The 22,679-nt window shown below is 33.1% G+C and overlaps 3 protein-coding genes across 4 annotated transcripts; 1 reads left to right on the forward strand and 2 right to left on the reverse strand.

Annotated features, from left to right (window-relative positions):
- The first annotated feature begins 4,329 nt into the window (after positions 1–4,329).
- On the forward strand, positions 4,330–13,785 carry LOC109192423 (protein SYS1 homolog). 2 transcript variants are annotated; one of them, XM_019343060.1, is made up of 4 exons: positions 4,330–4,896; positions 7,419–7,645; positions 10,508–10,679; positions 13,516–13,785. In XM_019343060.1, the coding sequence occupies exons 1-3, from the start codon at positions 4,673–4,675 to the stop codon at positions 10,513–10,515; spliced, it is 459 nt and encodes a 152-aa protein (XP_019198605.1). In that variant the 5' UTR covers positions 4,330–4,672; the 3' UTR covers positions 10,516–10,679; positions 13,516–13,785. The 2 variants fall into 2 exon arrangements, with proteins under 2 accessions (XP_019198605.1, XP_019198606.1); XM_019343061.1 differs by having other exon boundaries at positions 13,558–13,785.
- Positions 11,014–14,146, reverse strand: LOC109192421 (probable sulfate transporter 3.4). Its single transcript, XM_019343058.1, has 10 exons — positions 13,699–14,146; positions 13,537–13,602; positions 12,963–13,076; positions 12,765–12,881; positions 12,567–12,693; positions 12,159–12,445; positions 11,876–12,066; positions 11,677–11,762; positions 11,502–11,578; positions 11,014–11,365 (listed from the first exon to the last, which is right to left on the reverse strand). Exons 1-10 carry the CDS (start codon positions 13,819–13,821, stop codon positions 11,222–11,224), a joined length of 1,332 nt encoding a protein of 443 aa, XP_019198603.1. The 5' UTR covers positions 13,822–14,146; the 3' UTR covers positions 11,014–11,221.
- A 385-nt stretch (positions 14,147–14,531) lies between these two features.
- Positions 14,532–15,072, reverse strand: LOC109192313 (probable sulfate transporter 3.4). Its single transcript, XM_019342885.1, has 2 exons — positions 14,685–15,072; positions 14,532–14,578 (listed from the first exon to the last, which is right to left on the reverse strand). The coding sequence occupies exons 1-2, from the start codon at positions 15,070–15,072 to the stop codon at positions 14,532–14,534; spliced, it is 435 nt and encodes a 144-aa protein (XP_019198430.1).
- Between the last annotated feature and the right edge of the window lie 7,607 nt (positions 15,073–22,679).

A 22,679-nucleotide genomic window follows, 5' to 3' on the forward strand; every position in this document is an offset into this window, starting at 1 on the left:
TCTTGTGCTATAACTCCTCAACAAAAACAAATTTCTATACCTCCATTGATGTTACCTTCTTTGAAAACACACATTTTTTCTCTTCCACCTCCATTATTGAATTTGACTTTCTAAGAAAACCCATTGAAGTCATTCATACAAATACTCCTCGTCCTACATTTTTTCTGGGCCTCTTACTATGCTTGATAGAACCACACCACTACCATCCATTTAAGAGGGATGACGTATTTCACCATGTCCATACACCTACCAATGACGCAATCATCAAATACTCAATTCCCAATAAGGTGGATGTTCGGTCAATTCATGTTCAACACCATGAATGCCTCCTAACATAGTCCAATATATTGCACCTAATTCTCTCATTTCCAATCAAATAGGTACTAGGTCCACTCGTAATCCTTGTCCTATCTATAAGTTCCATCATATTGTGCTTTCAATACTAGTTTGTTTTTTGTTGTTGTTCCTAAAACTGTCAAGGAGGCATTAACCTATCTAAGTTGGCAGCAAGATATGGTTGATGAATGAATGACCAATATCACCTTTGTTTGCCTCTTCCTCTTAATGGCAGCTAATTGCCATTGGGCATTGTATTACTTAGATGTCAAAAATGCCTTTCTACACAATGATTTAAAAGATGTGTATAGAACCTCCTGGCTTTGTGGCTCAGATAAGAACCAATTTAGTTTGTTGACTCAAATATTCTCTTTATGATTTGAAGCAATCTCCATGTGCAATTTAGTGGTATTGCTCAACAATTTGACATGGTTGAAAGCATGGTTGATCATTATGTCTTCTATAAACACCTATTAAGTAAAAACATATTATATCTTATAGTTTAAGTTGTTGACATTGTTACCCGTGACCTTGTGGTCTAGTGGCATGAAGTGGCTCTCCCAAATGGAAGGTAATGAGTTTGAGCCATAGTGGGGGTGGTATTGACTCTTTGTGCTTTAGTAGGTTGAGAAAGTAGCTATGAACAGATACTACATTGTAATAGAGTCAGTAATACTAAAAAAAAAGTTGATGACATTGTTATCATAGGGGATAAAATCTATTGAATAAGTCAACTTAAGAAACATATGTTTCAACATTTTGAGACAAAAGATCTTTGAAAAATTGAAGTATTTTTAGGTATTGAGGCTACTCAATCAAACCAGGGCATCTATGTGTCCCAACAAAAGTATGCTTTCAACATTCTCAAAGGAACAACGAACAAGCATCCAAATGCTAAACTTCTTCCCCGAGAAGAGGAACCTTTATATGATCCTAGTAAATACTGAAAATTAGTTGGCAAATTAATTTACTTAAGTGTCACTCTTTAGATATCTTCTTTTGTTGCGAGTGTGGTTAGTCAATTTCTACAAGAAGCATATAAGAGTCATTAGGTTGCAATCATCAGGATTTTAAGATATGTGAAAAGATCTTCGATTACAGCTTTGCTTTATAAGCATCGTGGATATGTAAAAATTGTTGGTTATACAAATGTAAATTAGGTTGGATGTCGTTAGGATAGAAGATCAATGTATGATATTGTATTATATTTGGAGGTAATCTTGTGAGTCTTTTCACATGCATGACAAATTTGATACCAAGGCAATAAAATGGATTTTCATTGGATATTCTCATCTTTAAACCGACTTTAAGTGTATTGTCTTAAAACGCATCATTTCTATACCTCCATTGATGTTACCATCTTTGAAAACACACATTTTTTTCTCTTCCACTTCCATTGTTGAGTTTAACTTTCTAAGAAAACCCATTGAAACCATAGAAATACTCCTTCTCGTACCTTTTTCTGGGCATGTGTCTCTTACTATGCTTGATAGAACCGTACCACTACCATCCATTTAAGAGGGATGGAAAATTTCACCATTTCCATACACCTACCAATGACACAATCATCAAATACTCAATTCCCAATAATGTGGATGTTCGGTCAATTCATGTCCAACACCATGAGTGCATCCTAACATAGTCCAATATATTGCACCTAATTCTCTCATTTCCAATCAAATAGGTACTAGGTCCACTCGAATCCTTGTCCTATCTAATAACTTCTATCATATTATGCTTTCATTGCTAGTTTGTCTTCTGTTGTTGTTCCTAAAAATGTCAAGGAGGCATTAACCTATCTAATAAGTTGGCAACAAGATATGGTTGATGAAATGGATAGCCAACATCACCTCTGTCCGTCTCTTCCTCTTAATGGCAGTCGGTTGCCATTGGGCATTGTATTAGTTAGATGTCAAAAATGTCTTTCTACACAATGATTTAAAATGAGTGTATATTGAAGAACCTAATGGCTTTGTGGCTCGTATAGGAACCAATTTAGTTTGTTGACTCAAATGTTCTCTTTATGATTTGAAGCAATCTCCATGTGCAATTTAGTGGTATTGCTCAACAATTTGACATGGTTCAAAGCATGGTTGATCATTATGTCTTCTATAAACACCTATTAATGTCTTCTATAAACACCTATTAAGTAAGAACATAGTATATCTTATAGTTTAAGTTGATGGCATTGTTATCATAGGGGATAATATCTATGGAATAAGTCAACTCAAGAAACATATTTTTCAACTTTTGAGACAAGATCTTGAAAAAATTGAAGTATTTCCTAGATATAGAGGCTACTCAATCCAACCAGGGCATTTATGTGTCTCAACAAAAGTATGCTTTCAACATTTTCAAAGAAACAAGCTAAGTATGTCAGATAACAAGCAAATTGATATACCCATGCATCCAAATGCCAAACTTCTTCCCGAAGAAGAGGAACCTTTATTTGATCCTAGTAAATACCGAAGATTAGTTGCCAAACTACTTTACTTAAGTGTCACTCGTTCATATATCTCCTTTTGTTGGGAGTGTGGTTAGTCAATTTCTACAAGATGTAAAACTTTCCCATATGAGCCTTAATTATGTGGTGCAAGTGAACTAGGCCCATTAAGTAATTGGTTGGACTGGACATTAGGTTAAGTGTGTATTCCACCAATATGCCTATATAAAGCTTGTATTGATGGGATACAAGACACATGATTCATTATGGTACTCATGCTGCTCGTAAAATACCAGTACACCATCTAGGGTTTTGAGTCAAGTATGAGGCTGAAGATCTACAATGCTTCCGCTTCCGCTACTACGAGTTAAGTTTATCGTAGATTATTCTGTATATAGTTAAATTAGATCATATTTAGATCTCACACAAGAATCATATAAGAGTCATTAGGATTTTAAGACATGTAAAAAGATCTTCGATTACAGGTTTGCTTTATAAGGATTGTGGATATGTAAAAAATTGTTGGTTATACAAATGTAAGTTGGGTTGGATTTTTTTTGTTTTTTTTTTTTGTTTTTGTTTTTTTGAAAACGGGTTGGATGTTGTTAGGATAGAAGATTAATGTATGATATTGTATCATATTTGGAGGTAATCTTGTATCTTGGAAAAGTAAGAAACAAGTTATGGTTGCACTCTCAAGCACATAAGCAAAATAGTGAGTAATGACACTTGGAATATGTGTGAACTAATTTGGGTTAAACATATTCTCACAAAACTCAATTTTTGCAAACTTGGTTCTATGAAGTTAATTTAAGATAATCAGACTACTTTGCATATCACATCCAATCATGTCTTCCACAAAAGAACCAAAAATAGTGAGATTGATTATATTACTTTATAAGGGTAAAAGTTGCACTAGGTGACATCATTACCACATTCGTTGGATAAAATGATCAGCTTGTTGACATCCTCAATAAATATTTCCGTGGACATTTGATTGAATATATTTATAACAAACTTAAAGCCTTTGATTTATATGCTCTAACTTACGTGCTGGAGTATTTTTGTCTTGTCTTTTCTTAAGTCAAGTATACTATTTATAGGTTTCTTGGTTAAAGCTGGTTCCTTTACTAGTCTTATAGTCCGAATGTTGTAGTAGTTACCTTGAGCCTCCCATCATTTACTAATCATTTATTCTTGTGTCTCCTTTGTAGGACTATATATGATGTAACCTTGTATAATATGTATTCAAGTGCTAAATAATATAAATTTCAATGTGTTTCCGTGATTCTCAACAAGTTCATCCAATATAAAAATAATAAGAAAAAATTCAAATAAATCACGTAACAATATGAATATTATAATAAATATAAATATTGAAAAAGAAATATCAACACTAAAAAAAAAAGTCAAATAAACTCTTCAACTTTACTCAGGTGTAATTAGGTAATTGAACTTAAAAATGCAATTAAACATTCAAACTTGCCATTTAAAAAAAAAAAAATATTGCAACTTTTTAAAAAACGAATATACTTTTACTGCGAGACTTCACTCTCCCTCATCTGTATATCTGCAAAATTCCAAACTTTTTCTCATTTCCATCAGCTAATTCTTCCTTATCTGAAACTCAATATCTTCTTCTGCCCAAATAAGCAGAAATTCGGATCAATTCTTCAATCAGCTTCTCAAATTAGTTACCCTCCAGCCTAATACAAGTTAGGGTTTCACTTGTGATCTCAGTTACAAAAAAAATTTCGCTGATTTGTTCTTATATATCGCTGTAAATTGATTCCCTTTTGGCTGAATTCGAATCAATTTTTCCATAGAACTTGTTTTTCAGATCAAAGAGATTTCCTTCCATTTGAGATTTACTTTTTGATTTGGAGAATAGATATGTTCTACGGGGCAGTGGTATGGGATCCATGGCTGATTGTTGCCCAAATCGTTTGTCTTCAATGTCTATACTACTTGACGCTGGGGATATTCATGGCAGGTCTAGTAGGAACTAGGGTTTCCCGAATTAGTCTAGTGTATTTCTTTGATTACGCCAGTGTCACTGTCTCTACTAACACGGGGTGGTGCGTCATTACTGCGTTTATTCTCAGCTCAATTGCAGGGTGAGATTTTGACTTTATCCACTTTTGAGCGTTTTACAGACTTGTATTTTGTTCTTAGTTTAGTGTATTGATTCTTTGAAGGGTTGTTTTTGACTTTTGTTAATTGTAGTATTCTTTGCGAATCTCTGTTGTTCTGCAATTTCTCATTTTGCCTTTGGATAACTTATAAGTCAAAGCTTGCATGTTATAGCAGATAATTGGAATTCATCTGAACTGCCTATGCTTTGAGATAATTCATATTGGTTGAGTAAGGTCTATTTAATAAAATTCGATTCTGGTTTTGATGCTCAATATGGATGCTATTTATTATAAGATTTGAAGGTTGCATTGTGTACTTTGCTTAAAGGTGATTTCTTTTGAGTGTATAATGAGAGAAAAAACTGACTGGTGTTGAGGGGAGGTGGGTGTTGATGGTATGCATTATAGATTAGCCACTGGGACCATGTAATTTCAACCTTAGTTAAAGTCACTCGTGCCATTGTAGATGTACTGAGAAATAGTCATTAAGAATTCATGTCTTGGAATTTGTCATGTTCGTGAACTTTGAAGAGATTGGATTAGAATCGTGTCTTTCGTGTGACATGCATTTGTATTGGGTGGTTAGTTTGTATTGGGTGGGGTGTCGTTCATTGACCTAAGCTCACTTAATTGGTGTCCACGCTTGTCAAAAGTGAGCACTTTGTTGCTTAAGAGACGAAGTGAATGCAATTGACCTTGCATCGTATTGCTTCAGCGAAGCAACAGAAAACATACAAGTGCAGCAAAGTGAGGACAAGCAATCTCCTCAGGTTGAAACAATTAGGGCACAAGCAAAGTCAGGGCTTTTATACATGGGCCAAGTCAACATAGTCTTTGAAGCTAGAATCAGTCCTAAGAGCACCAACCCAGCCTTCAGAACATCCTCAAATCTCAATCTAGTGCTTGGCGAATCCAATCTCTTCTTCTTCGTTGACCCAGAAGAATCTTGGTCATAACTATGCTTTTCCTTATTCCTCTCTCTCTCTCCCTCTCTTTGTTGTTTGCTTCTTCACTCTTTGTCTCTCTCTGCCCACTGTGTGTGGGCAAAAAGAAACCACGACAAAAGTGGGCAGTGGGCTGTATGGCTATCCTGCCTATCCAAACTCCAGGATTTAAAAAAAAAATAAAAAAATTAAACCTTAATTAAAGCATTCAATATGATGCTTGGTTAATAACCTAATATGTATTCAATATGATGCTTGTGTTTAGGTAAATAATAATGACTGACGAATAATGGAATATTATGTTAATATGATTATATTATTTTTTTTATCATTTTAATTTTAGAATTTTGTATACTTGTCAAAAGTAATTGTTTGGTTGCATAATAGATATTCACCAAAGATTAAGGATGCAATATGCTTTATTTGTATAAAATGATGTTAAATATAGTATTTTTTTTCTTTCTTAAAAATTGCATTATAAACCATTTATATATAATTCTAGATTATAAAGTTCAGGAAGAAGTGTCAAATAAGCCCCTTGAGTTGAAATTAGCCCCGTAACTGGAAAAAAAAAAAAAAGAAAAAAAAAAAGAAAATAAAAGAAAAGAAAAAACCTCTATCAAACTCCCTTAACCGAAAAAAAGTGCAATTGAGTCTAAATGTTATTTCTTCAATTAGTTACCGCTGATTTAATGTTAATTAGGAGTCGATGCGTGTTTTTCTAGATGTGGTGGTGATTTGGCATCACCTATTAGGATGAATTGGATAATTTTGTACTAAAAAATAAATTCAAATCATCGAAGGGAGACAGCTAAACCATAGCAACCATGGTTGTTCGATGTTGAATGGTTGCTTGATGATTTGATTTTTTTTATAAAAAATTTCTAATTTTTGTACAAAATTATCTAATTCATCCTAATATGTCATGCCAAGTCATTGCCACATCTTTAAAAACTATATGTGAACTCTTAGTGCCAAAGTAGTGTTAACCTATTAAATAGGTAACATTTGGACTCAATTGCACTTTTTGTCGGTTTCTTGGGGTTCAATGAAGCTTTTTTTAGCTAAGGGGTTCAACTGCAGTATCCGCTCAATTTAAGAGGCTTATTTGGCATTTTTTTCCTCAAATTTAATTGTTGCTTGTTTGCATCACTTTATATATGACAGTGACGTGTTGCTTTAAAGCAAGGTAGAACCCTGTTGCTTTGTTGTGCTTCTCACTTTAAATTTTTTTGTTGGTGTCTGTAGTTGGGTGCTAGGTGCTGCTCAGTTTCTTTGGCTTTTGGTTTTTTCTTTAATTGTAGAATTTTATGCACCTAGGTTGGTGAGAACATTTTTACTAAGAAATCAACTTTGTTACTGATACCTGCTTGAAATAATGTACATATTCTTTGTAACCATACAGCTTATTCTTGTGCAATATAAAACTTGTGAAACTTTTACTTGTATGTTTTATGCTGCTTGGTTATGCTGAATTCAGGGCAGAATGTATTAAATGTTGATGTTTTTATAAATAATGGCTTAACCTGAATAATTCTTCTCTCTCCTTTTCTCAAACAGAGCTGGCTACTTGGTCTATATTATTGAGAGGGCAAAAAAGTGTTTAGATTTTGCTTCCACCCTCTATGGCATCCATCTTTTTACATCTCTTGTCTATGGGGGTTGGCCTTCTTCATTAACGTGGTGGGTGGTGAATATTACCGGGTTTGCAGTGATGGCATTGCTAGGCGAGTACCTGTGCATAAGACGTGAATTAAGAGAAATTCCAATATCAAGATACCGGTCAAGTAAGCCTTTTTCTCCCTTTTCCTTCCCATGGGGATTAGAGTCACTACTCACTAGCTTTTAAGTTTTCTTCTTTTACTTTATTTTATTTTATTTTATTTTAGAGTTAATACCCGATCTGGTCCCACGACTATTAGGATTTCACCACTTTGGTCCTCGACTTCCAAACTCGATCAATTTCATCCCCAACTATGCAATTTTCACCTAAAATAGTCTGTTGTCCAAACCAAAATAGTCTTGGTTAGGACCATTTTGGTTAACAATTACCTAGTTGGGGATGAAATTGAGCAAGTTTGGAAGTTGAGGAACAAAGTGGTGGAATCCTAATAGTCGAGGGACCAAATCGGGTATTAACTCTTTATTTTATTTTATTTTTAATATTTCCATAAACAAGATCTCCCCCCCCCCCCCCCCCCCCCCTCCACACACACAAAATCCTGTCCAGCCTGGATAAAGGGTAGGGAAAAACTAATTTTCACTTCTTTCTGTTTTTCCATATCCTTTTCTCTTTTATAAGTCTCTGCAAATTAACAGTTCTTGCTGGTATCACCTGCATCAGAATTTTCAATGGCAACAGTGTAAGTAGATTAAATAAGATTTTTAGGAGAAAGGAAAATTTTAACCAAGGCATTAGGTAAAAACTATCTCCGAACTTTTGTTTTCACAACTGCTATTTGATCATCAATACACTCCTTAATGGCACATTTGGTTCACAGAATGAATTTTGAAGGAATAGGCATCCTATTCCATAGGGAGTGGAATAAGCAAAAAATAGAGAAGGATTTCTATTCCATTGTTTGTTTCATGGATGGATTAGACTTCAGGAATTGTATTTTAATTTTTGGTTGGATTAAGGAATAGAATTTGAAAAAGCATTCGAAAGACAAAAATACCTTCCACATTGATATATATATATATATATATATATATATATATATATATATATATATATATATATATATATATATATATATATATATATATATATATATATTGTGTATGCACAGGGACGGAGCCAGAAATTCAGTTGAGGGGGGGGGGATTCAAAAATTATTTCCAGTAAAGGCGAAACATTAAAACAAAAGAGATAATTTAAAAATAAATAAATAAATTACCTAAGAAATATAGTTGTAAATATTGTTGGATATGGACGAAAAATAAAACACATCGAAACTTTATAAAAATATTCATAACAAAATATGAAACATAATTAATTTGATAAAATAATTTGAATAGAAAACACATTATAAATTACACATCTTATTATTAATATAAAAGAATGTATATATATATATATATATATATATATATATATATATATATATATGTGTGTGTGTGTGTGTGTGTGTGTGTGTGTGTGTGTATTAAATATTAAAAGAATTGTAAAACTATATTGATGCCAAGATTTGAACCCTTGACCTCACTATTGCCAAATATGTGCTCTACCACCTAATCTGACTCACTTCTTAACATTTTATAGTTTTTTTATACTAATACTAAAACCTGTACTATATATACATATATACATACAAAGACTATATATGGGGTGGGGGCAGCTGCCCCCCCCCTTTAGCTCAGTCCCTGTGTATGCACATAATAATAATAATAATAATAATAATAATAATAATAATATTATTATTATTATTATTATTATTATTATTATTTATTATAGATTATAGATTACATTTTTAATACCTAACAAAAATATATAAAGGCAAATTAGGCATTACAAAAAATAGGCTATTCTTGAGTTCTTCTCATAAAGTTCCTAATACCAAGCCCTCCCTTGGAATTGCTATCCCCCTTGCAAGGGGAATAGCTCATTCAAGTATTCCCGGGAATAAAATGACTTACCAAGTTACCAAACAATGGTATAGGCCTATTCCCGGGAATGTTATTCCATTCTAGGCCTATTCACTGAACCAAACGTGCTGTAAAGATTAATTGATATAATTAGAAAGCACCAAGAGAAGATTTTCCTGTTCATGATGGATCTCTTACCAGTGTATATGAGTATATCTATGACATCTTAATTCTTACGTTTTCTTATATGAGCCTCCTCTTGCTATTTGGCATATTCTAGGTTACCAGAACAGTTTTCTCTGTTATCATTGCATAATTTAAGTTGCTAATGGAATAAAGATGGTCTTTTTATATTGTTGTACACATCACCGTTCCCGCCTCTTCAAGAATATGACACACATGATGTGAACTGAGTGGTTGTCTTACACGTTATTAATAGAGATAATTGCAATTAATAAATGTTAGTGTTACTTTAGGTGATAAAATAGGAAAGCTATTCATTTACTGAGAGATGTAGGAAAAGTTTACTCCATTAAGCTAGAAAGTAGGAAATGTGTGCTCCATTTGTGAGATCTGTACTATATTGGTTTATGAGTTTCTTGGTGTTGTTGGCACCTTCTTGGTAGGTGGTGAGCATTAATGTCAAAGAATTCAGTGACAACTAGAATGTCTATTGGGTTTGCTCTATTTAATATTTAACACATTATTGTTGCTCAGACCAAAATCTTAAGGTCCCATGTATTTTTGCTCAATGCCATCATACATGTTCTTTTGTTTCTAAAATGAATATGTTATGCTCAAGCTATACACTGCCATTTTACATTTTTACCATTTAGAAAACAACTAGCTCTTTTAGATTTCTTCCTATCTCATACTTTGATAATAACTTGCTGGCATCTGTGGTGGCTATAAATAGCGAATCACTTCACTTGGCTATGTCTGTGCACTTCTCTTGGTCTCTGTGTATCTGAGTTGAAGAAATTCACTAGAAGTACTTGTGTGTTATATAATTCTGCTAGCTATGATGTCAATATTAATTTGAAATTCATGAATATGTACAGGTGTTTGATGTAGCAGAATTCAACAGCAAGGAACAAATTTTGCTTTCAGTTTGCTGGTGGGTTCTGTTAACATGTGGATTGGCAGGTTCTGATGCTTCTGTAAATGATATGCTTTCCATGCCTGGGGTCAAACAATGATGGAAAATAAGTAAAAGAGAAGCATAAAAGCAAGGTAAGTTTTTACGAGTCATTAGGCAATTAGGCATTCAAGTCCAAGCAGATCAAATTCAGAAAGAAATAATTTTTTTTTTTTTAAATAATTTTTTCTCTAGTCTTATTGTGGATTGCTAATTTCCATGTTTGGGGTTGGGGCAGGGGGGACTAATTTGCTTGTAATGCTGACTGAAATTAATGATAAAGTTGCCTGGTCTCCTCCTCTGTTAATCAAGAAATTGCTCTTGATTTGTTAATTTTACTCTTAAAAAGAATCATAGCTGTGGTTGTCAGTTTGAAAGGTGGGTATCTTTGTTAGTTTTTTGTCTTCTATTTATGACACTTGGTAAAAATGATGGGAATAGGGAACTTTGATTAATGTTAAATCATCGAAGCACATGTAGCATCATCTTAGAAGAGCTTAGGATAAACAAACACAAAACAGTGTTTCTCAGTTTATTTTCCTAAACTCCTAAGGTCTTGAAAATCCTTCTTTTCAAAACTAATGCAACTCAACAGCACTTAGATCAATCATTTTCCCCTCAAGAAAACAATTGAACATTAAGGTTCAGGAATATGTGAAGTGGAGATGTCTGTGACTGCTTCTGCAATTGTCATATAAAATCCATTTGATTCAAAAGCCTCCAAAGTGCCAGACTTGTGCATCTTTTCAGCAACACTTCCAACAGGACTTGTCAGCACAAGCTATAAAAAAAAAAAAAAAAAAAAAAAAAAAAAAAAAAAAAAAAAAAACTACTTCAAATTAATAATAAATTGTTTTTTTTTTTTTTGGGGGGGGGTGGGGGGGTTACTAACTACCAAGGAAACTGGGCTTGTTTACCTTAAGAGACTTTCTTTCCAATGCTTTCTTCAATTCATTAATTGTATCAATACCACTTGTGTCTATGGCTGTCACAGCTAAGGGGTGGGAATATATACCTTTTGGTTAGTGGAATTGCAAATAAGAAACCAAACAACAGAAAAGCATTTGTTTTCATCACTTGTAAGTTTGTAACCTGTCATGTCGAGTATAACACACTTTATAGCACTTTCTTTGTTGGCTGTGATCCTTTCTTCCTCTTCACGAATCCATCTTAGTACCCTGCATTCATTGATTTCTCTCTAGTATGCCATACATTCATGTTCTGGACTTGAAAACCTTGAAAACTGATATATTGATATAAAGAAAAGAACTAGAGTAATCTCTGAAGTTACCTTTCCTGGACGTAGGTGGAATTTGCAAAATAGATAGGTGATTCCACTGATAAAACAAGGAAAGTGGGGATCCTAGTAGCTGTTCTATACCTTCCTATGCTTTCATATACTTGAGTTCCAGGAATATTTCCCAGAACATGTGTATTTGGTCTAGTTACATGCAGGAGGATCTTGAGGATTGAAACACTAACCTAAATTTAACACAAAAGTAGAAATGGTAAGTGCAAACTCCGTGCATTTCAAGAATTGATTTTCTGACTGAGATGTGAGAGGGGATGCTTACTGCAATGCCAAGGCCAATAGGCACTGAGATGAAAAGAACACCAAAAAAAGAACACATACAGGCGAAGAAATCAAGTTTGTCAACTTTCCACAGCCTCAAAGCAGCCTTATAATCTATAAGCCCAATCACAGCTGTGATTATAATCGCTGCCAAGATTAGGTTAGGTGTGTAATAGAACAAGGGCATGAGAAACAGGAGAGTGATTAGCACAGCTGTCGCCATTACTATATTTGAGGCTGCAGTCTGTCCTCCAGCATTGTTATTTACTGCAGATCGTGAAAATGATCCTGCAACAAACATTTTTTTTTTTTTAAAGTAAATCAGGCACTGATATACTTTTCCCCTAATAATCAGTATATAGCTGGAGCTTTGTGTTCTGGATTATCCCATTTTTTGTGAGAATTTTACCTGTTGTTACATAGCATGAAGCACAACAACCAGCCATATTCATCAGCCCAATAGCCATCATTTCTTTGTTACCATCAATTTGATAGTTCTTCAAAGTAGAAAATGTCCTTCCTACTGCAATTCCTTCCTGCAGTACCACAGGCTAACTTAACAACAGGGTGCTTTTAATGGTAATTGATTCTAACCAATGAAACTTACCGTGAGAGATAAGATTCCTGCTATAATGCCTGTCTTGATTGCATGACTCACATATGGGCCATGAAAGTACAGCATGCTTACTGAAGGTGGATTTAGACCCTTTGGCAGGTGTCCAATCTGCAGAAAGTTTAAAAGAAGGCTTTCACTCACATCCTACTAACAATCCTTTAGTTAGTGTGATAAAAGACTATTGCTTACAGTTTGGAACACACTAGCCTTCTCCTTGAGGAGTGCAACTATAGCTGTCGAGATAATAACTGATAAGAGCGGGGCAGCTGCTGAAACCCAAAAGAGTTTTGGTTTCCAGATGCCCTGTTTAGGAAGTAAGATTAGTAAGTGCATATTAGTAATCAATTTTCATTTACTAGTTTTTTTCTCAGTTTTTATTTACTAGTGATTTATCAATGGGATAGTTATGCTGTGGAACCGTGTTCACCATGCGCATGGTGAACACGGGATAGATCCATAATTTTTAAACTGTAGATTCGTAATTTCTATACTGTAGATTCATAACATCTATACTGTAGATTCATAATTTCTATACTGTAGATTCATAATATCTGTACTGTGAAGACGAAATAATGCGATTGCGAACAGAAAAACGTCGTTAACAACAAATGAAAAACAAAATTATGAATCTATAGCATAGAAATTATGGATCTACCCGTGTTCACCATGCGCATGGTGAACACGTTTCCACAGCATAATTTGCGTTATCAATGCATATATCAAACATGTTTTTCTTCAACAGATACAAGGTAGCAAAACTTACAATTTGCCTTGCTGTCATTAGGAGGATCAAAAAGGACACACCCATGACAATGGTTTGCCAAGACCACTGCAAAGAAACATTAACACAGCTTCATGCAACATGGTCTTTACTAGGTAATCTTATGCTTTTTTGAGGTTTTATTTTCAAAATTGCTACTGTAACCTCATCTTTGTGATGGAAAACAGAGGTTAACACTGGAATTATTTGCATCTGGTTTGTGAAGTGGACAATCCCAAGTAACCCTTTCAACTGTTGCAATGAAACTATCACTGCTGCACCAGCCATGAATCCTAGAAGAGTTGCTTTTGACAGAAAATCAATAAGGAACCCTAGCCTGTTTACATTCAGCCAAATAACTCAATCAGCATTTTCACTAAATATAAAAAAAAATAAAAATAAAAATTACCCATCATTATCAGGATTAATATTTTCCATATCCATATAATAAGGACTAATATTCTTATAAAACAGTGTTAAGGTTGCTTAAGTTTTGTTAACCAAGGAATCATTTTTTTCATCCCACCATTTTCATCAGCTTTATATGCTTCAAATGATTCTTGTCAAATGCCTTGCCATAAAGCTCATTTCTTCTTTAGTTTGCACTTTTATCAATTAATTAATAATATCTTCAATTACAGAAAGAGAGGCTAATGAAGCAAGAATGGAATCTATTCTATTAAAGTGAAGTGAAATAATTCTTATTAATTGAACATTTTAAACTCTTATTGATTGAGAAAAGTAGAGTATGGTTATTTGAAGTGTGAAATGATCATATAATTACCTGAAAAACCCTAAGGAAGCTTGAAATACTCCAGCAACAAAAGTAGCAGTGAAAGCCAACTTGATGTATAGAGCTTGGTTTTTTTCGTGAGGAACTGTCTCGCTGAGCATGGTGCCCATCACAAGAGAAGCTATCGAAACCGGTCCGACCGCTAAATCCCTCGAGCTACCTAGAACTGAATATATCAATGGCGGAACGAAGCTTGAATCTGCAATTATAAATGAACATTATTATACAAAATTGGCGGAACGAAGCTTGAATCTGCAATTATAAATGAACATTATTATACATAATTGTGATTGTGATAGATATAAAAATAATTTCAAAAAAATAAATAAAGGAATTGTAGAGAGGAGTTGAATCTTACATAGGCCGATAATTGGGGGCAAATTGGCGAGCTTGGCGTAACTAATTCCCTGCGGGATTGCGAGGCTGGCAATGGTGAGGCCAGCGATGATATCAGAACGGAGAAGTTTGAGGTTGTAATTCGGGGCCCATTCGAAAATGGGGAAGAAAAACTTGAGCCCCAGGAGAAACTGCCGGGCGGGGGGTTGGTTCCTGAACCGGTGAAGTGGATCATCTGGGAAGAAAATCTCCCCGAGTCTCTGACTTAGTTTTTGGAAAGTGGTTTTGTGTGGCGGCAAGCAAACTTTGTGCACCTCTGGTGCCGTCAACGCCGCCGGCGTTACACCGTCGTCCGGCGTTACATCGTCGTCCGGCGGGACGGATACGGTGACTTTGTCGCGTGCTACCATGGTCGGATAAATTTTCGACCCGGTTCGAGTTTATTCTCATATATATATATATATATCTACTTTCTTGTATTCTTCCAACCTTTTTTTTTTTTTTTTTGAAAGGGGGTATTCTTCCTACCTAGGTGAGAAATTTTTGAGAGATGAAGTGAGAAAAGAAAAAATATTTTTTTTTTACTTATTTAAAGAAGTTATGAAGGCAGGTGTTTCAATGTTACCTCTTGGAAATGGGAGGTCTTACCTTTTTTATAGGGCCATTGCAAAGGCACACTAATAAAGAAGCGGTAGTGAATTTTCTCTATTAAGATTTTTGCTTTTCCTTATTCTTCTCCCAATAAGAAAAAGCAATCAAATTTAGTATTTAAAAGTTTATATAATCGGAAATACATTTATTTAATTAAGTTAATGCAATAATGCTCCATTAGTGATAGGAGATAGAATGAGATGTTTCTGAGATTCATGAGCTCAGTATAAATTGTGAAATTATGGTTATGTTATAAGTGGGAAAATTACAAGCATATGAGGTCACACATGTTGATTTCGGTGTGACTTGGGCTGAGGCACTATTCAAAGGGATATTCCAAAAAAGATTCGGGAATGTGTCATGATCAATAATAAATTGACACATCATCATTTTAAAGAATAAAGTCATAATAAAATAGTAATTTAGAGAGAGAAAATTAATTATAACTCTTACTTCACTTTTTCAAACGATGATATGTTATTACAGTATATTAGTTGTGACACATGTTGATGTGGTATCTCATTCTATCTCAAAGTAAATTACTTGTACAGGGATTAATTTTGTTGAAGAAAAGAATGATCATCTAAGTTAGTAAAAATTATTAATTCTATCTAAAATAATATGTCCTTGACTTTTGGTGTTAATATTATTTGTTTGTTGGTAATAATATATTAATCTATAGATTATATTATGAGTACTCTTTGGAGTCAATGGTATGCTATAAATCGACAAATTAGATTGTGGATACTAGTTTAAAACAATGTTATTTTATATTAAGTGTCAATTAATGCATCATATTTATTCATTTAATAATATCATCATACAATGTTCATAAACATAAACTTTAATCTACATAAATACTAAATTAAAAGTATGTTATATGTATTTTCATTCATTTTATAGTATGTTTATAATGTTCCTTTTATATATCCATAAAACAAAGGTTAATGTTCAACATCATGTTTGTTCTATATGATCATACATCTAAACTTTAATGTACAATTGTACATTGATGGGGATATGGCAATCATTATTGTCTGGACCATATTTTGTATAGTATAAAATAATGTACATTTAGTATACAAATAATGTACATTTAGTATATTAAAAATGTATTTTGTATTCAGGGGATGTACATTATTTGAATATAAAAGTACATTATTTTATATAATGCACATTCAGTACACAAATAATGTACTTTTAGCATATTAAAAATGTACTTTCTTTAATAGTCCATACAACACTATATGAATCATGGTCCATACAATAATTTGCCGGGATATGGGGTATGTGCTAGATTGAGTGGGCTTGCTATTGGGCTGGTTTAGGCAAAGGTCAAAGGAGATGGAAGATTAAGAGAGGCAGTTTGGATGGTGGGCTGAACCAGCACGGATAGGTGGGTGGGGGTGCCGCCGGCCGACGCATGCCCAGCGCACCAGTGTGCTGTGTGCCCCTAGGTGCTCCGCTTGCGTGCCCCCCAACGGCCCAGGTTTGTGGGGTGATGGGGTGGTGGCGCAGGAAGGGGCTGCGGGGGGCGGACGGGGGTGTGGCGTGACCGTGGCATGCCCGACGTGGTGGAATTGTGAGTGTGGGGTACGTGGATGGTGGTAGAGAAAGAAAATAAGGGTCATATACGTAGACGATGGAGTAGTTGTTTGCTATAAATAAGAGCGCATTGTCTCTCCTTGGGCATTATTTGCTATAAATAGGAGCGCATTGTCTCTCCTTGGGCATCATTGTCTGAACACTATAGGCATCTTGGTCTAGTGGTCTCTTGTCTACATTCTCAGCTTGTTCTCCAGGGTTCAATTCCAACTGGTTGTAATACTAATCTTGGTCCCCCCCCCCCCCGGCGGGCTATTGTCCTTATTATCTAGGCCGCCAATTTGGGTTGTACCTCGGGCTTTGTACGTATTTTTTGGACTTAAAGTCCCGAACAATAATACTACTACTTTCCTACTGCCATTTTGTACTTTCATACTTATCCCACATCGGTTGGAAAAATAAGGAATGGAGCCTTGAGACTCCTATAAAAGGAGCCTCAAGGCTCCATAATTTCAATTACAATGCTCATTCGCTAGGCATGCAGATGGGCAAGCTACTTAATATAGGAGCCAAGGCTCCATAATTAAGGAGTCTTATACAGTTAATTTATATATATATATATATATATATATATATATATATATATATATATATATATATATAGACTGATGGATAAAAATTATAATTAATTAAATATATACATTTATATAATACATTATATTTATTAAATAAATATAAATATTATATAATGTATAAAAGGGTATTTTTGGTATTTGTGATATAAAAGCTATTCCCAAGGGCATGGAAATAGCTAATACCAAGTCCCCCCCCCCCCCCTATGAATGACTATTCCCCTTGCGAAGGTAATAGCTCATTCCTAGGCATGTTATTCCTATGACAAAATGATCCAACCAAACGATGGAATAGGTCTATTCCAAGGAATGTTATTCCATTCCTGATCTATTCCATGAACCAAACATGTCATTATGGCCCGTTTGGTTCACGGAATAGGCCGGGAATGGCATAGCATTCCCAGTAATAGGCCTATTCGTTTGTTTGGTAACCATTTCTATTACCAGAAATAATATTCCTGGTAATAGCCTATTACCTCAAATAAGGTAATAGCTATTACTAGGGCCCCCCCGGTATTAGCCTATTACTGAACGCTCAGGAATAGATTTTAGAATCTATTTTCTTTTTTACCCCTTTCTTTAACCTAATTTTTTTATCCTATATATAAATTTATCCTATTTCACCACCGTCATCGTCACCGTCACCGCCGCTGCCTCCACCATCGCCGCTGCCTCCACCAGCACCACCATCGCCACAACCGTCGCCGCCCCCACCACCACCGCCGCCACTGCCGCCGCCACCATCGCCACAACCGTCGCCGCCCCCACCACTGCCACCGCCACCACCGCCACCAAAACCACCACCCAGCAGCACCACCGCCACAACCGTCGCCGCCCCCCCACCACTGCCACAACCGTCATCGTCACCGTCGCCCCCACCACTGCCACCGCCACCACCACTACTACCACCCCAGCACCACCACCACCACCGCCACCACCACCATCACCACCACCGCCACCACCATTGCTACAACCAAAACTACCACCACCATCGCCACCATCACATATTTTTATAAGGGTATTTATGTCTTTTAAAACATATTTCATTTCTATTCCTTAAATCAACCAAACACTGTAATATAATTCCTAAAGTCTATTCCTTCCGCGAACCAAACAATATAATATAATTCATATTCTATTCCTTGCTTATTCTATTCCTTATGGAATAACATTCCTATTACTTCAAAATTCATTCCGTGAACCAAACGTGCTGTTATAGTTTTTATATTCCAAGAATCGAGGGTAAGGCGAATTATGCGTGCGATTACCGCCATCGGATCCCGGTGATAATGCTGACCAGATTAGATGCCAGTAAAACAAAGAATATTCCCAACAATTAATTATATTTAAAAAAGAATTTTAAACCAATTAAATGTTGGGAAGTCAAGAGGTAAAAAATGTAAGAAAAATAAGTTAGGATTTAAGAGTATATACTCCTCAAACTACTTATGAAGTTCATGCATTATAGTGTTTTGTTCAATTTAATTCATGTATTTTTATTATGTTTAATTTAGTCTATTTACTTTAAAAAGTGATAAAACTAAGAACAATAGTTAATGATGTTAATATTACCGTTAACTTAGCTTACCAGTTGCTGACATCGTTGTTGTCATATCATGATATTTATATTCCAACTCATATATTATTTTATAAATATTTAAAATTAGTTATTTTTACCACTAATATATTGCATTAATATATCCAAAATAAATAATTACAATCATGCTGACATCAAGTGTCCAAATCTCATTAGGAACATGGTTGTAATTATTTATTTTAGACATATTAATTTAATATATTGGTCGTAAAAATAATTAATTTTAAATATTTATAAAGTAATATATGAGTTCTACTACATATACTCCCAAATTCTATTAAGAATATAAATATCATAATGTGACAATGATGATGTCAGGGTCCACGTAAATTAAGTTAACAGTAATATTAACACCGTTAATTGTTGTCTTTAATTACACCACTTTTTAAAGTACATGAACTAAATTGAACAAAATAAAAGTATAAGGACTAAATTAAACAGAACATATAATAAAGGGACCTCGTAGGCACTTTGACCATATATAGTATTACTCGTATTAAAAATGTCCAAAAGGGAAAAGAGAAAATATTTTATAAAATTAGTAATTCAGTACACCGCTCGTCTTAAACACATTGTTTGGTAGGGATAAATAGAATTATTGAGAATGAGAAGGGAATAAGTAATATAAAGATTAAAATGTCCTTGTGTAATAATAAAGCTAATAATAATCAAGGGTAAAAAAAAAAAAATCATTTTCCTCCCTTTTTCCTTTCCTTTCCCCCATTGAATTGCAATTCATATGGGGGAGGATAATAATTGCAATTCAATAAAATGAGGAATTGCAATTCCCTCCAACCAAACACGATAATTCGGATGGCCAAAGAATTAGACTGTAATTAAATTGCAACTCCATCCAACCAACTAACCCATAAGATTAATAGTTGTATCATGCATTAGGTGCATGTAGCAACATGTATTTTATTTTTTCTTTATTTTTTTTGTTTTTATAAAAATATATCATTAAAAAACTCTAAATGAGATATTTTAAATTGCACTCATATTAATATATAAATATATATATATATATATATATATATATATATATATATATATATATATTAAAACCAAAGGTATAAATATAAAGCCATACTTTATTATAATATTTATGTACATTAATTTTTATTTTATGAATATATAAAATAAATATTATATATGAACTTATTAAAGAGTGAAGAGAAATAGATATGATGTACATAAGGACATTAAGGTTTAGATTCATGATCATATAGAATAAATATCATAGACATAGTACAAGATGAATGTTATTAAACATGACAGTGCATATTTGTTTTTGTTTTTGTTTTTGTTTTTTTTTTTAATTTAAGCAAACGGCAAAATATATTAATTAGCATCAAAGTCCAAAGCAGGAACAACAAAAACAAACGGGACTCCAAAACAGTCCACACAGTTAGACTTGGACAAGGCTTCCCGAGCTAACAGATATAAGTTGGTAAAAGTTTTGTTTTTATAATTATATAGAAAAAACATGACGAACCTACTACACAATAAATAAAAATAGTTATGATATATCTACAGTTTAGTGTTTATGTACATTAAAGTTTATTTTTATGAACATATATATCGAACAAATATTATGAACATAGTATATAATAAAATATTATTAAACATAATGCACATGTTGATGCTATTAGCGACTTAATATAAAATGACGTCATTTTGAACTATGATCCACCATTTAAAGTCTACCATAATTCACGATATAATTTGCCTCTACTTGACATGACTTGGGTCGTAAGATTGGATTTGGAAGATTGCCTTGAGATGCATTAGTTGAACATGTATTTTAAACTTGTTTATTAACACATAAATGAATATGTTTTAAAAAAGAATAAATGAAAAAAAATAAAATCATCAACATCGGCTAGCCTCCTAGCTAGAACTGTTACGTTCTTTAATATGGAAGTGGAGAATCAATTATAATACAAAAGTTTGAAGAAATCTTTGATTCTAAAAGTTGAAGAAATCTTATTAATTAGTAGAATCAACCAAGATGCATGTCAAATTTAATTAGTAGAAGAATATTCACATTAATTATTTTCATATCTTTAATATGTTGGATGTTTTCTTTTGCCCAAAACATTTGCCTATCTACAATCTACAAATCTACAAATCTAATAAGAGCGAATAATGTTAGGCTCTTAACTGGAACAAAAAAAATGTCGTTACTAATTGTTTCTTAAAATGAATGGTTCATATTATTTTGATTTTAGTATCTTTTAATGATTTTCCTTATTTACCCTCTATTATATTATTTTCTTCCCTTAAATAACCCTAAATTCCGTTAGTTTAAACTTTAATAATGGAATATTCCGTTAACTATTTATTATTCTTAACATACTCTTAATTTATATAAGGTCTTAGGTTCGAACCTCATCCCAAGTATAATTGACATAATTGTTAAGCATATATTCCGTTAACTATTTATTATTCTTAACATACTCTTAATTTATATAAGGTCTTAGGTTCGAACCTCATCCCAAGTATAATTGACATAATTGTTAAACATATATTATGAATATGTTAAAATGTATTAAAAAAATATATAATATAAAATTTAACATAAACTTTTGTCAAATAATTAGCTCGACTAAATACATAGCATTCAAAGTTGAGCATCAAATATTATAAATCTGGAACTACTTTAAAATTATTTGATTTTCTTGAATTTTTTTATTAAAAAAAAATTATGTTAAGTTTTTTTTTTTTTTTTTTAAATTAATCTTCTTCTGATTATTTAGAACAAAACTTAATATTTCAATTATGCTTTTGCATTATTGGAATGATTTAGGCCATTATGGTATTAATATTTTTTTGTATTTTTTTTTATAATTGTACAATTGTACATTACATTACTAATATTATACTATTATTTTTTTATCAGACAATGTTCTTACATCATTGTCAGACCTGCGCGACCTAACTACAAAGTTGTTGATCATAAATACAATTACACATGGACTCAAAAACGGTAGGATCATTTTTCAAATAATTGACAATGTTAACATCCTACTAGCTCCAATTGAACAAGTTTACACATCAAAATTTTATCAATGCATGAAAACTTCTAAAAAAATTTGTAAGTTAATTTTTACTATATCATTATATTAATATCTATTGTAACCATATATTTTGAATTATTTATTATCATCCTCTATTAACAGCAATTGTAGCATTTGTTATGGACAAACTCACAAAACAATTTGTCTCAACAAGGAATGAAAATTTAAAAAAATCATTGATTTCATTATTGTTGAAGAAAAAGTATGTACGACACTTTATTACTCTTATTAATTAAATAAATTAGTAGCTACAATAAAAAATAATACATATGCATTTAATTAATTTAGAATTAGATGTCTATAATGCTTTATTTAAAAAAAAAATTATTCATTATAAAAAAATTTAAAAGAAATATAATTTCATTAGTTATATTATCTTTATTTTCTACAATTCAAATATTCCTTACCTTCAAATTTATTAATTTATTATATTCACTACATTGTTCATTGTCTTCTTTTTTACATTATCTTGTAATTAAATATCAAAGTTATAATACAAAACATGTTATATA

The sequence above is a fragment of the Ipomoea nil genome, unplaced genomic scaffold, assembly GCF_001879475.1.
Source record: "Ipomoea nil cultivar Tokyo-kokei standard unplaced genomic scaffold, Asagao_1.1 scaffold1770, whole genome shotgun sequence".
In the NCBI taxonomy this organism is placed as follows: domain Eukaryota; kingdom Viridiplantae; phylum Streptophyta; class Magnoliopsida; order Solanales; family Convolvulaceae; genus Ipomoea; species Ipomoea nil.

What these genes read in the sequence shown, in the direction of transcription:
- LOC109192421 (XM_019343058.1), bottom strand. Translation starts at nt 13,821, where the DNA reads ATGGCTGGTGCAGCAGTGATAGTTTCATTGCAACAGTTGAAAGGGTTA. An exon ending in TAATGACAGCAAGGCAAATT is followed by an intron (nt 13,077 to 13,536) that starts GTAAGTTTTGCT and finishes CTTCCTAAACAG; the next exon opens with GGCATCTGGAAACCAAAACT. An exon ending in TGGAAAGAAAGTCTCTTAAG is followed by an intron (nt 11,366 to 11,501) that starts GTAAACAAGCCC and finishes TTTTTTTTATAG; the next exon opens with CTTGTGCTGACAAGTCCTGT.
- LOC109192423 (XM_019343060.1), top strand. Translation starts at nt 4,673, where the DNA reads ATGTTCTACGGGGCAGTGGTATGGGATCCATGGCTGATTGTTGCCCAA. An exon ending in ATTCTCAGCTCAATTGCAGG is followed by an intron (nt 4,897 to 7,418) that starts GTGAGATTTTGA and finishes TTTCTCAAACAG; the next exon opens with AGCTGGCTACTTGGTCTATA.
- LOC109192313 (XM_019342885.1), bottom strand. Translation starts at nt 15,072, where the DNA reads ATGGTAGCACGCGACAAAGTCACCGTATCCGTCCCGCCGGACGACGAT. An exon ending in GCCCCCAATTATCGGCCTAT is followed by an intron (nt 14,579 to 14,684) that starts GTAAGATTCAAC and finishes TTATAATTGCAG; the next exon opens with ATTCAAGCTTCGTTCCGCCA.